We start from the raw sequence: 15,643 nt of genomic DNA, 5'->3' as shown, positions 1-15,643 counted from the left end.
TCCTCTCCTCTCCTCTCCTCTCCTCTCCTCTCCTCTCTCTTCTTCTCCTCTCTCCTCCCTTCTCCTCTCTTCTTTCTCCCTTCCCCTCCCCTCCCCACTTCCTTCAAAAATAACTATAAGAAATTTTATTAGGATTAACTAGTTTACACGTACTGAAAAGTTTGAGATCCACAAGCCAAACCAAAAGCACATGATCTTGTCATAGATAGGTATACTTTCATTTATTGTACAGGCTAGGTGATAGGAATGGTACACAGAATGTAATGTCTGCGCTACAGAGACTTTTAGAAGTGTGAAATATGAAAGAAAAACTCCGTATAGCAGTCATCTGCATTTTTACCTTTACTGATTCTAGGTTTGCACCTTTTAAAGATTAAAGATACATATGTCAGTGACTTCCATTGAGTTTTCACTTGTGATGGACATCAGTGCTGGTCATCAGCTCACTCATATAGTGTTCTGAAATACTATTTGTCCTACAGTCAGAGATTACAAAGATACAGCCTGTGGGGTTTTAAGTAAATGTTGATTAATAGTGAAAGTTTCTTTTTATTGCCTTACCTTCTGACCACAAGTATGCAATAAATAGGCATATATGTAGAAGAGTGACCTAAAAGTTGTATCTGAAGCATTCTTAAAACATTAGCGTGCACACTTAAAATATTGTTAAAATTTTCCTCTTTTAATAAAGTACAAAATATTTTATATGGTTCTCTAAAGCAATTACTTTCGGTGGGAGGCTGATGAAGATCATGTATCTTTGTTTACCTCTACAGGTTGTTAGGGAAGTTTTTTTGTCCTTCCTTCCTCTTCTTTTGCTGCTGCTGTTTTTAGTATTCCATGAAAGAAAGACCCAACAGAGAAGGTATGTTCCCGAGGCTGACAGGCCTTGGCCTCCTCTGAAAATTTTAATGACAATTCTTTATGTTTAGCTCTTGCATGTCCAATGGGTTGTATTGCTGAGAGAGGGACAGCTTTCTGAGTCAGCAGAGGCCCGCAATGAGGTCAGTGGCACAGGCGTGCTCCAATGGTGACGCTGAGGGTGATTGCTACAGCAGATGTTGACTCCAGGAGCCAGGAAACAGCAGCCACCAGGAAAGGGGGCAAACAGTGGTGGTTTTGCAAACTGTGTTATGAGGGGAGCAACCAAGCAGTTGCAGCCTATGTGAGACAGTTTTCATATTTGGAATGAGATACAGTAAATTATATTCACTCTGCAAATAACAAGAGCAAAATTACTGTTAAGACAGAGCTTGCAGAAGCCAATTTTTTGTTTTAAGAGCCATTATGCGGCCTGAAAACGATGCGTTTGGCAGGAGGTTTAAGACTGACAGCAACTTGACCTAGGGCAGTTAGACTGAAAGTGAGACAAGTGTCCTGGCTGGCTTTCTTCACAGCATTTCTTTCTACATTTTTCCTTGTGTTATTTTAGTCTTGGCATAACAAGAGTTTTAGGATGTTTGTGCAGTAGTTTGGACAGACAATTGGTTATTAGCTGCAGCACAGGGGAAACAAAACACACCTTAGTGTTGTGATTCCTGAAACACTGATGGCAAAGGGCACCGGTGGACGCTGACATCAGCCTGTGCCACTATCAATGACCAGTGTTCACCTGTGATTGATTTGACTTGCACTCAAGGCACGCACTCGCGCACCTGTTATCTCCCGATAGTAAAGCACGACTACTGTTATCTTAACAGGGCTGCTAGTGCTAAAAAATCTGAAGTCGGTCAGACTCCGGCCTGTCCTACGCTGGATGTTTACGATGGCCCCTCAGTGTCTGACCGGCAGCCGGGGCGGCGGGAAGGGGGCCCAGGCGGGGCCGGGCCGGGCAGGGCGGTGCCTGGCGGGGCCGAGGCCTAGCGGGGTAGCGGCGGCGGCGCGTTGTCTCCCGGTGGGGTGGGGCGGGGCTCCGCGTTGCCGTCTTTCGGCCGAGCCGAGCCAGGCCAGGCCCGGCGCAGCTGCCGCGGCGGCTCCGCGGGAGGGTCGGGCGGTGCAACGGCTCCGCGCCCCGCCGGCGGGGACGGGCTGAGGCGGGGGCAGGGGAGCGGAGGCGGGCTCGGCAGCGCCCGGAGCTCGCTGACTCCTTGCCGACAGGGGACGGGTCGGAGCCGTCCCCGCCCCCGTCCCCGTCCCCGGGGGCTGTCGCCGGGCCAGCAAGGCGGTACGAGGCGGCTGGGGCAGCCTCTGCAGCCGGGCCGGAGCGGGTGGGTCTAGGCGCCGCCCCGCCCCCCCCGCAGCCGGCGTTTACCCAGCCCAGACACCCAGAGCGCCGCAGCCGGGTGAGTAGCCGCGCCCGGAGGAGCTTTTCCCTCGCCCCGCGGAGGGGAGGCCCCGGGCGCAGCGCGGGCTCTGCGGCCTGGCCGCGCTTTGTTCGCTGGGTGGCGGCGTGGGAGCAGTGGGGCGCCCCGCTCTGTCGGGCGGCGGCTGGCTCCAGGCCCTCCCGGGGGGCGGCGGCCTGGCCTTGCGGCGGGGCAACCCTGCTGCGCCCGGCCGCCCTGGCCGGTGCCGCATCCCCGCGGCAGGCGGGCGGGCTAACGGGGTACCTGGTGGCTGACTGCAGAGCTCGCTGCCGCCTTCCCCCCGCCCCCCCGGTTCCGTCCCGTTTCGCTGCCCTTTTGTGGGTCCAGCCGGCTGCTCCCGGGCCGGGGGCACGGCCGGTCGGTGCAGCCCAGGGGAACCCGCGCAACAGGTTTGGGTATTGTTCGTGCCGCCGCTACATACGTGGCCGCCGTGGTGGTGGGGCTCCCGGTGTCCGCTGCCGCCTCGCTGGGGCCTGCCTTTGTGCGGCTGCCACGGTGGGCTCGGGAAGGAGGAAGAGGGCTTCGGTCGAGGGAGAGCCCCCCGGTCGGGGGCGGGAGCCGGCTCGCCGGTCCGCTCGGCTTCTGGCGGGGTTTTTCCCGGTGCGTGGCCGCTGGTCAGCGCGGCGGCGGCGAGTCACGGCCGTGTGACGGCCTGGCCCCCGGGGTTTCTGGAAGCGCTGCCTGGTCGGGAAGCTGATTCACTGCTGGAGCGGTGCTTGCTCAGAGCCATGGTTGCCATTGCTTGGATTTTTGACAGCTCCATTGTCTAGCGATTTTGTATTTCTCCCCGTAGCTGTAGCGTCCCTTGCTGCCCCCCAACAGAGCTTTTTAGCCAGGCAGTCGTAGGAACGAGGTGCTCTAAAGCACCCTTTTTAAAAAGAATTTGTATGAGTGTATGGAAGCAACTGTTAAAGACCGGAGACGATGTTGGTGGAGAATGGCTCTTTGTATTTTGAATTTTGTAATTTTTTTAATGATCGAAATGGGTAAGGTTTACATAGATGGATATTAGTAGGTGCTTTCGTCAGTTGTTCTTTCATCTTTCTTCATCCCAAAGGAATGGTCCTCTGTGTTTTTAGTATTGCAGTGTCTGCATTGTCCTAACGATTGGATGTTGACTTTGCCTCCCATGTTAAAATTCACTGTGATGAGGAAGTGCTGGGTTTTTTCCCCTCTTTCCCCATTCCGTGACATTGTCTGCTAAGATTCAGTGTATAGTAAATAATGCTGTTATTACATTGTAGGAATACTGCTGGAGATGAACTTCCATGCTAATAAGGGCTTTCATTTTTCTGAATGTGGGTTTTTATAGTCCGAGTCCTACTGTCTATACCAAGCAGAAACTTAAGAAGGATAAAAGGGGGAAGGTGGACTACAGAATAGAACTGAAGCTTGGTCAGCGAGGCCTACTGCTAGCTGGTAAGGTGCTGATCATGCTTTGCTTTGTCAGAGGGGAAAAACCAAAACTAGCTAAAAAAACAAACCAAGAAACCTCACCAAAACTAGGACCAATCATGTTCTTTTAGTGATGGATTTTTAGGATTTTTCACAATTCTTTACATCATAGATTGCTGCTTAAAGAATCCCATAAAATCACCTCAGGCACCTGTTTTTCCTAAAGTAGTATGCTAATAGATGATACTTTATTTGCAGTTTAGATTATCTTTGACATCAGTCTTCCTAGAAACAAAAGTGAAGAAAAATTAAGAAAAAAATATTTATTTAAAAATTTTGTACAAGAAGCAGTGCCATGATGTCTCGTGGGGTTGTAGGCTGTAATTCTAAATTGGCCATGGAATTACATTTTTCGGTAATGCTTATGTAAATGGGAAAGGTACATGGTTTTCTTATTTCCCAGTAGTGAAACTAAGGAGTCAGGTGAAGTTCAGCTCAGTTGCAGTTGGCTGCTTCTTGGGAGTGGTAGTAGGGAGGGGAACTGGAGGTACTTTTATGGAAGAGACTAGATGCATTGATGGTGCACTTCAATACAGTACTATAAAACTATCAGGAGACCTTAGGAATAGGGTGTGAAGAACACCACATTTATTCCCCACTGCTATAAGCAGTTGGGGAAATACAGAACACCTTCAATATGTAGTTTCTGATAAAGTAGGCAAAGCCTACCCTAGGGTCTTGTAGGGGTAAGAAATGATGTTGCAGGACTTCCACTGCATGTCTGCTCAAGCTGTCGTGAGTGCTTGGCTATTGATATTCTTGTTCCTGATCTATGGGTGTGTACTCTTGCCTTCTCTCTATCTTTTTGAGGCTGCTAGTTTACTTGCCTGACTAGAAAGCATCTGGTAATATAAGTGTGGGGTTTTTTTTAAATTAAAAACTTGTTGCGAGAGAGGTTACTGTAATGACTGCTGCATCTGAGTAACTGAGTGTTTAGCGTCTTGGCTTTGCCTGTAACACAGTATACACTATTTTTGGGTTTTGGGGTTTTCGTTGGCGGGTGGATTTTGACCAGTTACAAGGTTTCATACAAGTCTTAAAGCATTTGCTGAGGTTTTAGTTTGCTTACCTCTTAGTTCTGCATATTCTAATACAAAAAGGGATTATTTACATTTTTTAATTCAAGTTATAAATTGCTTTTTAAATTTTATAGCAGTGATTAACTTAATTTGTAGGAATACCTTCTTCCTCTCTTCACAAAACCCACTAATACTGTTGTATTTTTCAATTTTGCTTAAAACTCTGTGTAGATTACCTCTGACTGAAAACTTACTACAAGGATTCTGGTTCTTGTTACTTTCCCACTGCTTCCGGTGTTGCCTCAGGAGCATTGCCTGCTAATTATAAACAATGTTGATGTCTACCATATGTTTTGGTAGAAAATACGGGATTCCTGCTGTTCCACTCAACTGGAATTCCTAGCTTACAACTATTTGTGACTATATAATGGAAATGTTGACTCCCCCACTTTGTAGCTTTGTAATAAACCCGTGTTTTCCACTGCCAAGGAAATAAAGTCTTAGATTGAGTATTAACATCTAAATATATGGTCAAATACTTTTTTTTATTTAAATTTGCAGAATTTGGGATCTGAAGCTCAAACTTGTATCCCTAACAGACGGTGTATTCCAGTACCAATGGTAAGTAAGATCAACCTTTTCCAAAAATAAGATCTTTAAAAATTTCACGCAATATATTTGGTTCTTATGAAGCATTGACACTGATGAATACACTGCATAGAACAGTATTTTTGCAGCTGGTTTTGCACAAACTTATTGAGGCCGTAACTCCTGCTTCCTTTAACTTACCTACTTTACTTTGTTTTCATCTTGTGACTTTTAAAAATCTTTAAAAGGTGCTATAACATAACCAAGGCTTCTGATACTAAAGTTGTGTTACGTAGTTTGGCTTAGATACTGTATAATAGCGCAGCTTCTGTTAGTGTGTCTCACATAGCATTAGTGTCTCACACAGAGGGTAGTGTCTGCAAAGGTATTGGAGGATGTTTAAGCATAACTTTGGAGATATGTGAATTCTGATGTAGAGAGGGAGCTGTGGTTGTGGGTTCGAGTAAGGAAAGAAGTTTTAAAAGCATTGAGGTAGATTGTTGCTGCTCTGGGATTGATAAGCTTGTGCACAGAAGAGAGATGAGAGACTCGTGCACCTTGAATGAGCAAATAGAAAATTGCACTGGCAAAGCTTTTTGCTCTTTAGACTAAATGAGAGTGAGAGATTTTGAAGTGAGGATACCCTTACAGCAGATTCTAAACCCGACGAGAAAGCAAGTGAAAATCAATATGGAGTGTTGTTTTCCTGTTTCTAGGTGAGAAGATGAGCTGCTGCATTTTGGACAAGCTGAAGTTTGGAACGCTGGGACATAAAGAACCCATTAAGAAGGAAATTACAATAGTTAAGAGGAGATGAAGGTATGACTTAGGGCTTTGCAAAATCAGTGATTCAAGGGAGATAGATGCAGTAGGCATGTGAGAATTCAGAGACAAGCTAAATTCCTACTGTGTTAGCAGAGTTGAATCTGAGATGTGTTCTTAGAGAGATATGATGAAGGATAAATGTTGACCAGACTAAATAAGGCCAGAAGGGGGGAGAAAAAAAAAGTGTTGGAAGAAGAAGGTAAACAGTTTTGATGTTAACTTGATGTTTTAGTCACTAAATGATATGTACAGCTGAACTTGAAAAAATAAATGTCCCTTGTTAAGGGAGAGGGACATGTAATATGTTGACAAAAGGTGCCATGGCTTATCTACTTTGAGGTGTTAGTAAAAGCAATGGTTTCTTTCTAATCGGTATACCCTCAGTGTGGATTGTGGCTGTCTCTTTTCTCTCTGCTAGCATAGTGTGTGCTAATTCTTTCATGTTGCATTCTAATTTGGCCCTAGAAAATAGTATCAGTGGAAAATGTATGAGTGTTACATCTATGCAAGATACTCCAGGTAGCAGTTTAGAGAGCCTGATTTTATATTCTCTGAATGTGACTATTTATGATAGTTGAATGCTATATGTTTTGTTTTGAGGGAGTGGGAGAGCAGGAGAGGTGCTTTGGTTACTGTGGCCAATTCAATTTGTGGTTTGCGGTTGAAATGTTCAGAACTTTTTAACATGAGCACAAACACTCAAGACATCTGTGTAAGTTAAAGTTTTATTTCTCTTGCACAAAGTAGTTCAAGGACAGCATAGATAATTATTTTTATTTTACATAAAAATGAATTAATGTAATTCTGAAATATTTTGAAACTTAAAAATGTGAATTAACAAGGTCTGGCATATACCAGATCTGGCATTTTTCAGTCTCTTCTACTTTCATGTTTGGTTAAGATAAGTGAAGTTCTCAAATTACCTATTTATTCCTTAGGAAGGACCTTTTATCATTATCCTTGTTGCATCTACCTTGTGCAGTGAGGAGCGGGGAAGCTACTACCATAATTTTTCGGGGTTTTCTTCTTTGTTTTGTTTCAAAAATACAGAGGAAATTGTTCAGGATGTTCCAAGGTCCACACAAAAATCTTACTCTTGAGCTGGGAATTTTTTTGGTCCGGTATCAAACCCAAAGTTCCAGAGATTTGTAAGCAGTTTTTATTAGCCTCTCATTTGTTTTCTTTTGTTTTGGGTTAGTTTTCTCCACCTGAAAAGCATGACTGCTTTTGTCTGCTATGTTTATGCCTGTGCACCCCACCCTACCTTTCCTCTCAAACAATCTCTTGCCCTTTCATACCCCCTTGCCATTCTATGTGGCTTTCAGTTTAGAAGAGCATTTTTCTCTGTTTCCGTTTGGTTGTAGTGTCACTAAATTGGGCTGAGAAGTGATTCTGAGGGCCTGAGCCACATGCACTTGTAACCAATGCCAAGGATTTGTATTGTTACGAGGTTTTAGATTGTTTTCTTATATAAATGTTGCAAAAGGAACAAGAAGTTCTAATCTTGCACCCCAGAGGAAACTTATTTTTCATTTGCTTCAGACTGCCAACAGTTGCACTCATTGATGCAGTTGTTTGTCTTTTGACTCAGCTGCTTATGGCCTGGAATTGTCCAATCTCTTTCTTCCCACTGTCTTAGTTTTATGAAGTACTGAAGTCATAAGAGCCCTCTGATCTTTTGTCACAAACTGGTTTTGGACAGTTCCTCAAAGAACCAGTGATAAGGTGCTCGTTTCCCCCAGCTCATTCTTGCAAGCTTTTATGACTTGTTTGGGTTTTTTTGAGCAGAGAGAGCTAGAAGAGTAGTATATAATTTTATTACTTTATTCATTGATTATTTTTCTTCCCCCAACCCATGACTCAAACTATTTCTGTGGGAGAATTTACAGTCTGTCTGATTTGTCACATGACCTCTAAGTAAAATTTTAGGAGCTGAACCTGATATTTATTTTTTATGGTTCCTAGGGAAGTGTGATGATGAAGAGAAAATGTCTGTGCTATGCTTTGAACTCAGCATTTCAATTGACCTATTACTATGTAGAAAGTAGTGGAAGAAGCAACCTCCCAAAATGCATCATTCTGCATATTCTGTGGTTATGTGATGCTGTGAAGTGAGTTGGGACTATACCAGATGACTGCAACTTCTGCTGTTTAGGCTGCCTGTTGCAAGGGAGGGTGTAAGTTAGACCAGTGCCTTCTGTTGCCTGTGGTAATGTCCTACAAGGGCAAGCTATAGGGTTCTGCAGGAAGGTAAACATGGGGTGAGTCTCTGTAAACGTGGCAGAAAAGGAAATGTTGATGTACCCAAAACCTGTGACTTTTCTCTACTATTCTGGATCAAAGAAGACTGAAAACTGCAGTAATTTAACGTATACTGTATGTCTCTGGCTTGGTCTGGGGCTGGAAAGTGTAGAGAAAACTAGCAAGCTATCGTTTTGTATGTCAAGTGTTGTAGCATCGTCATGAACTTCTGCATGTTTTCCTTTGCGTTGGAGCAAGACTGCTGTCTGTGGATATGGCCTTTGGATTCAAAGTGCTATTCTTTGAGAGTGCTAATTGCTGCACAGTATCCTGTGCTTGAAAAGGCTGAGGTGTTGGTATTGTGTTTCACAGCTGTATGTGCAGATGGTATTGTGCATACTTAGTTATATTGTTTCTGTGCTTGACACTCTTCCTTCTTTTCTTTTCCCTGACACTTGCTCTAAGCCTGAGGAAAAGCTCTACCATTCTGTGAAATGAATAGTTGATTGAGATCAAAGTTAAAACTTACGAGCACAATGACTTTTTCTTCTTGGATGGCATAAGCTCTCTTATTCACTTGTTCTCCATCTGCTGGTTCACTATTCATTATATTGCTCATCACTTCTTTTTGCCACTCATCCTTCACTTCTCACAAAATGCTGAGGGAGGGGGGTAGAGGGTAAGAAACAAATATGAAAGATGGGTTAAATGGAGGAAGTAGTTAACAGACAACTCTTCTAAAGTCTATAGTTACCTATAGCTACATATATGTAGAAGACAAAGTGTACAAGGTAAGCCTTGAACCTCCAGGGGAAAATGGGGCAGAAGAAATGTTTTTATTTCTGAACGAGTTTTTCCAAGCTTAAATCTGGTATGGCTTTGAGAATGTGCTTTTGGATCATGGTCTAGCAAACTGTTAACCCTAGGCTTAAACAAAAGTAGAGCATGTTTTCAATCTGTCCATTCATCTGCTGTCACAAGTTGCTGGGTTAAAGTACTAACTGAATGTGGAATGGAACTGACATTGTGTGGTTGCATTTTGCTTTGAAATTAAACGAGCCTACATATTTGATGACATCTACTGAGTCTATGGTTTTTATATTCTTAATGCTTTAGTGTAAATTAACAAGTTATGGAAGATCAGGAATATTTTCTGTGGGTGCAACATAACTTCAGTATGCCCCTTTTTGTGGATAGTTTTTACAAATAGTCAGAAAGAAAATAATTGTAGCAGAACAAAATGGTTGAAAAACAAACTTTGATCTGTTCTTCCTCAAATATGTGGAGTTACCCTTTCTCCTGAGGTCTTCAAGGGCTCTAATGATAGAAATTTATTAGTGCTGCTCATAATATATTAGAGAGTAAAAATGAAACACTGTGTTTGAGTACCTAAGCTAATGTTAATCTGTCATGTTTTATTGTTATTTTGAAACTGTCCAGCTGAGTAACCCAGTTCCATGTGCTCTTTAATTGAAGACAGAATTAATGAATGAATGCCTACAGCCTTTTTCTATTTTTTGGGCAGGTTTGGTGTGCTTCTCAAATTACCCTGGGCTATGAGCCCTGGAGACATCTTCGTTTGTGTTCTCTCTTTGTGCCGCTTAGGATGTCATCTCTCCCACAGCTTTAATGTAGCTTTAAAGGAAGATGAAATAATAACCTACATAAATAATAGTGATATTCAGCTTTCCCTGTCTTTTGCATGTGGATTTTTATTTCTGTGTGGGACAGATGAACTTTTTTTTGAAAAGCTGATCCAGGGAAAGAGTGGGGTAACGCTTTGTGGGTTGAAGTTAGCATCTGAAAAAACTCGCATCTGAAAAAACTTGCATGCTGCCTTCAGGGAATGAAGCTGTTAATTCTGAAGGTCTGCAATTTGGAAGCTGATTTTTAAAAGGAAAAAAAGAATTTCATCCTATATGATTGAGGCTTTCCACACACACTCCCCCGCACCCCCTCCCCCCACACCCCTTCAGAATGTCTGTTGTTATTTGTGCTATTGTTTGTGCCTGGACATGCAAGCTGCTACAGTTTTGAATGTAGCTGTCCATCTGCTTCTTGGTTATTTATAGGCAGATCTATGGTGCTCCTTCTAATATTTCAAGTCTTCAAAAACATTAATGAATTAAACATCACAATACTCTTGTAAAAAGGGAATTAATATGTAACATCTCCACTTTACAGATGGAGGGACTGAATGAAGGCTAAAGGGATAAATGACTTACTGAAAGCCATATGTATATTTCATAGCAGAACAAGGAAACGAAAACAGATTTTTTTTTTTTTCCCCCCCAACTTTTAGTCCTGTGTTTAACAGAACAGCTATGCTCTTTTTCTTCATACATGATGAGGGAATAAAGTACTCATGCTCTGAAACTTGCAATAGATGCTTGTGAACAGACTAACCCATTTAAAGACCTTGCACCATGTACTGAGAGTATTGAATGGTTCAGATCTAATGAATTTGGGTAAACGTGTTTATATTAATTCTCATCGAGCCTGAATTTGTTTTGATTGTCAATGTTTTTGACCAGTGGTTCTCACTGGGTTGCTTAGAAAGAAAACACCTGCTAACTGCTAATTGCACAGCAGATTCTTTCTAATGTCTTCAGGGCATCTTACTTCCAGTCATCTATTGTTGTTTTTTGTTTGTTTAAAATAATTTCTGGTTTATCCACTACAGTTTAAAATTCTAATGTAACTTACAGGCTTTCCAGAGCCTGGATATGATCGGGGATGCAGCCTACCAAGTCATGATTTGATTTCACATTGGAGTGCAACCTGAAATATTGTTTGCATTTTTGTCTGTTCTGTAAAGTTTTTTTACTATTTGTTTACTCCCATCCTCCCATCTTCCCCCAGATGTACACCTATTTAATTTAAGTTTGTATTTAAGAGAATTTTCTCCACAAGTAGTATTAGTTTCTGCTTGGTGGTGGGGGGCAGGGTTCAAGAGTTTTCTAGTTTAGGTTTTAAATACAAATATTATGTGGATTTATTGTTGCCACTTTTCTGTGGAAACCCTCAAAAGAATGAATACGTTGTTGGAGATTAACATTGCTGTATTGATTTAAGGACCTGAAAGCCCAGGTCATTCTAAACCAGTTCAGTGAGGTTCTTCAGTATGGTGCTTCTATTTACAATGTTTCCTGTGTACACAAGTCTTACAATCTGGCATATGGTATTTTAATTGGCAGAGTAGATTGCAGGTGCGCATGCAGCACTCCAGGTTGTTTCTGAAATCCAGCAAACAGATTTAACCTCTTTAACTTGTTTCCTATCTGTAAAATTTAAGCATATGAGTTGTCTTTTGTTTTGGAAATGACAAAATGCAGCTTCTTGAAGTATTTCACTTTAGTCAAGTGAAATCTGTTGTCTTCAGTGCTCTTGTTTTTCTTCTGTGGCTTTCTTTTTTTTTTATTTAGTGAGTCCAAATGCCTTTTTTTAATTGGTGAAGAGACACTGGATCTGTTTCTTTCAGCTAAATAGTGGTATGACATTGAGCAACACATCATTCTTTCCTTATTCTCAATTGAGAGCTTGATGACCAGTTTAAGAGCCTGACATTTTGTCTTCCTCCAAACAAGTTAAAAAGACTTTACATTTTATTTGTAGGTCTAAATATACTTATCTGCCTTCTAGTAGTGTCCCTTTTTAAAGCACCGTTGACAGCTCCCAGGGGAAAATAGATGCCAGCCGTCTTGAAATTTTCACTTTTCAATATCAAAAAAAGACTTTTAGTTTAATTCATCCCACGATTCTCTGGAGTGTTAGAGAGGGGTGTTACACCTTATTTTTAAACCTGAGGATTTTTTTCTGATGTGTTCTGATAGCCTGCTCTGATGAGAGTTTTCTAATGGATGGAGAACATCAAGGCTCTCACAAGAGAGAGGTAACTGAAAACTTCAGGGGTTGCTGGAACAAAGGCTAGGTGGTTGAAATTATTGGCAATTTTTGACTCACCTCCCTCCACTCTGAAAGAACAGAGACTTTCCTTTGGTTCCAGGAAATACTGAACAAAAGAACTATTTTCATCCATGGACAGTGGCACTACTGTGGCAGAAATCCAGGCAGTGATTTCATATTAAATAAATAGGCCTTTTCACAACAGCAAAGAAACATGCTCCCTACAGTCAATAAATTGATGCAAACTTCTGTTCATACGTGAAAGTATGAAATAATGAAGTGAGTGTGTAGATTTGGGCTTTCTTCCTTGATTATAATAATGAGCCAGTTGTAATAATTTTGAAATATAACTTGGGGAGGAGAGGGAGAAATCATTACCAGGTACATGTTCCACATTTTAAGAAAAAAAGAACACTGCCAAAATTAAATAGCTTACACAGGGTGGTTTGAGCATGGTGTTTGAGGGACAAAAATGACTGTCTGAGTCATCCCTGAGTTTTGTGTTTTATGCAACAAATGACTTACAAACTCTTGTCTGAAGCATACAGGAAGCTTTAATAGGATGCTTATTTGAGTAATTGCTTAAAGTGCAAGCTGTCTTGGGACTCAGTTTCCTGAAAGAACTGAAGTTTGTTTGTTTCCTTCCTTAGTATGGGAAATGTGTATTTTATATAATTGACAAAAATGACAGTTAACTATGGATATTTTGGGATAAGGGGTAGGAACGAACATTGCGAAGCATTACACATTGGAACATAGAGGGACAGTAAAAAGTTGTTGAGATGTTATTTCTATTTCACAATAAAAATAATTGTTCTTCTCTTTTTGTAATAAAGCTCATTTTTTTTTTTTTTAAAAAAAGAAAAGGAATAACTATTCTGTTTTACTTCAGGATCTGTTTGGAGTGCTTTGGTGCTTTTTTTTTTTTTTTTCTTTCCTCCTTTCTCCTAGATCATTTATAGTTTTGTTTCAGTTAACTTCCCTTCCTCAGGGAAAAAAAGTTCTATTTGTGTGCATGAATGCTGAAGTATCTGGATGGAGATCTCAAGGTTGCTGTATGAAACCCTGTGCCTGAAAATAAATATTATTTTTTTTTTATTTTGACTGGATACTGGTCCATATCTTGAATTACATATTTCTGTGCAGAGTTAGATTTTTTTTTTTACTATTATATGGAATAATTTATGCAAGTTTGAACTCAGACTTACAAGGGGATGCCAGTTGCTACTTTGTGTAGGCTGGAAGAGGAGGTTGCAGTTCAGGTGTCCTGTTGATTGGCAATGTAACACAGAAGCTTAATCACAGTGAATTGCAGTTCATAATGCAATAAAAATGGGATGAGGGTAAGAAGGGAGCTGGGGACAAAAGGAACAGAAACATTTCCAGCTGTAGGTTAGACATGCTTTTATTCTGGCTGTTGGATGTTTTCCTTTGAAGACCTACCAATGGCAGTGTCCTGATAAAAATGTAGCATAATGTATTTAAATAATTATTATATTGCTGGTAATATGGGACAGACTATGCAAAAGTATAATTTTATTTACACTTATTTTATATCTGAATGACCAACCAAACAGATGATCTACCTGTAAATTAATTGTAGTTTAATGCAGTTGGGAAATAGGGCTTTTGTATAAAATTATCTTGGTCTCCCTGGTTGAGATTCTGCTTTGACTTTTTTTAACGACAAGAAGAAAAAATCTGTAATTTTTTATATGGCAAAAGGCTTATGATGTTTTTTCTTCGCTTTTTAAAATACTTTGGATTTTGGTTACAGGGTTCTGTGCTTCCTTCAGAAGAGTACAGAAGTGTTTTGACCAGTGCTCATTCTAGTGAAACGTAATTGATTTCCTGTGCCTGACAACTTTAACTTCTTGTGTTTCAGAGCTGTGAAAATTATCTGAAGTAGAATGGAAGCTTCAGTAATATTACCCATTCTGAAGAAAAAATTGGCTTTTCTTTCAGGTACGGTTTCTGTTTTCCTCAGTTGGTTCCTCCCTGCATAATTTGGATGGGATTTTTAGGTTGGTTACTTGTGTTCACTGGATGTCTTAAACAGAAATACATTGTTGGTTAGTACTTTGTCACATTTCAAAAAGATCTCTGAAACTTAATCTAGGAGCCAAGCTATTGCTGTTGGCATTTAGCACTTGTTTTTGCTGTTGCCTGTAATTCAACCCACAAAGTTGATGTCATGAGGTTTCAGACCATATATAAAATAATGATGATTTAGCAGACATCCAAGAATAATCCTTTCCAGTTTTTGAATGTGGTTTTAGAAATACAGACTGAATATTTTCAGGATTTTCTTCAGAAAGTTTTTTATTTCTTTTCACCCCTGTCTTTTCTCCAACATAGACATGAATGGAAGCAGAATTAGCCATGGGTTGCAACATTTTGATTATTGCCAAGTAGTTAATTCAGGCAAGGCTGGAATTATCGTTGTTTTATTAAAACTTCATGAATCTTGGGTTGAAGGTAATTTTCTCTCCTCCACATGCCAGAGTAAAACAGAAGGGAATACTTAAAATGATGAATTACATTCTCTTGCTGATTTCACTGCTGCCATAGATAGCTGTGTTAGTTCTTGGTGTTTGATTGTCTATGGTAGGTAGATAACTTGCAGAACACTTCTCAACTTCACAAATTGACAAGTGTTGCCATAAATATTCTTCTGGTTTAGTTTACTTTAGCTAGTCTAGTTTAGCCTGCTTCAGTCACTTGAGAAGTAAAACCTGTTCCTTTTGTTAATAGAATTTGTTTTGCTTTAAATTTGCCCACTGTCAATTGCAAATCCAACAATTCTTCTTTAAAAACAAACAAACAATCAATCCCTGCCCCCTCCAAACTCAACTTACATTAAAGCCTGGGACAGCAGGCAATTTCTTGCATAGTAACAGCAGAGGCAGAGCATGTTGATGGTTCAGCATTGTATTGCAAGGGGAAGTTGTCATTAAGTAGAGTGCATTTTCAATTTGCTGTTAAAGCTGCCCGATCCATTTCAAAATATAGATGTTCTTAGTGGAAAGTAATTTATTGAGTGGCAGTTTAAATGCTAGGAACCTTTTTGAACCTACATATTTCTAAGTAGGTTTGACCTTTTTGGAATTGCATAGTATTAATGGATGCTTTAATTTAATGAATGATAAAGATTCATGCAGTAGTTCTTTTAAGCATTCTTCAGCATAAGTAAAGGAACCTGACAGAGAAATCAGTTCATCGTGTCTCTTTAAACCAATTTTATTCCATATAGTTTCATAAATAAAAACATATTAATGATTAAAAGCAAATAATCAGAAAAATTGT

General features: G+C 40.8%; 1 protein-coding gene across 11 annotated transcripts in view; it reads left to right on the top strand.

Annotated features, from left to right (window-relative positions):
* The first annotated feature begins 1,911 nt into the window (after window positions 1-1,911).
* The window catches only part of SESTD1 (SEC14 and spectrin domain containing 1), a 61,249-nt gene continuing 47,517 nt past the window's right edge, over window positions 1,912-15,643 (top strand). The window contains exons 1-5 of one of the 11 annotated variants that reach the window (XM_064451721.1): window positions 2,289-2,692; window positions 3,616-3,722; window positions 5,339-5,398; window positions 6,082-6,184; window positions 14,223-14,302. In XM_064451721.1, coding sequence (XP_064307791.1) covers window positions 14,248-14,302 — 55 coding nt within the window. In that variant the 5' untranslated portion in view covers window positions 2,289-2,692; window positions 3,616-3,722; window positions 5,339-5,398; window positions 6,082-6,184; window positions 14,223-14,247. The other 10 variants (XM_064451722.1, XM_064451723.1, XM_064451731.1 and 7 more) reach the window with 10 other exon arrangements.

This window comes from Phalacrocorax carbo, chromosome 5 (assembly GCF_963921805.1).
Source record: "Phalacrocorax carbo chromosome 5, bPhaCar2.1, whole genome shotgun sequence".
NCBI classification, from domain to species: domain Eukaryota; kingdom Metazoa; phylum Chordata; class Aves; order Suliformes; family Phalacrocoracidae; genus Phalacrocorax; species Phalacrocorax carbo.
This window is presented reverse-complemented; position numbering and strand designations above follow the sequence as displayed.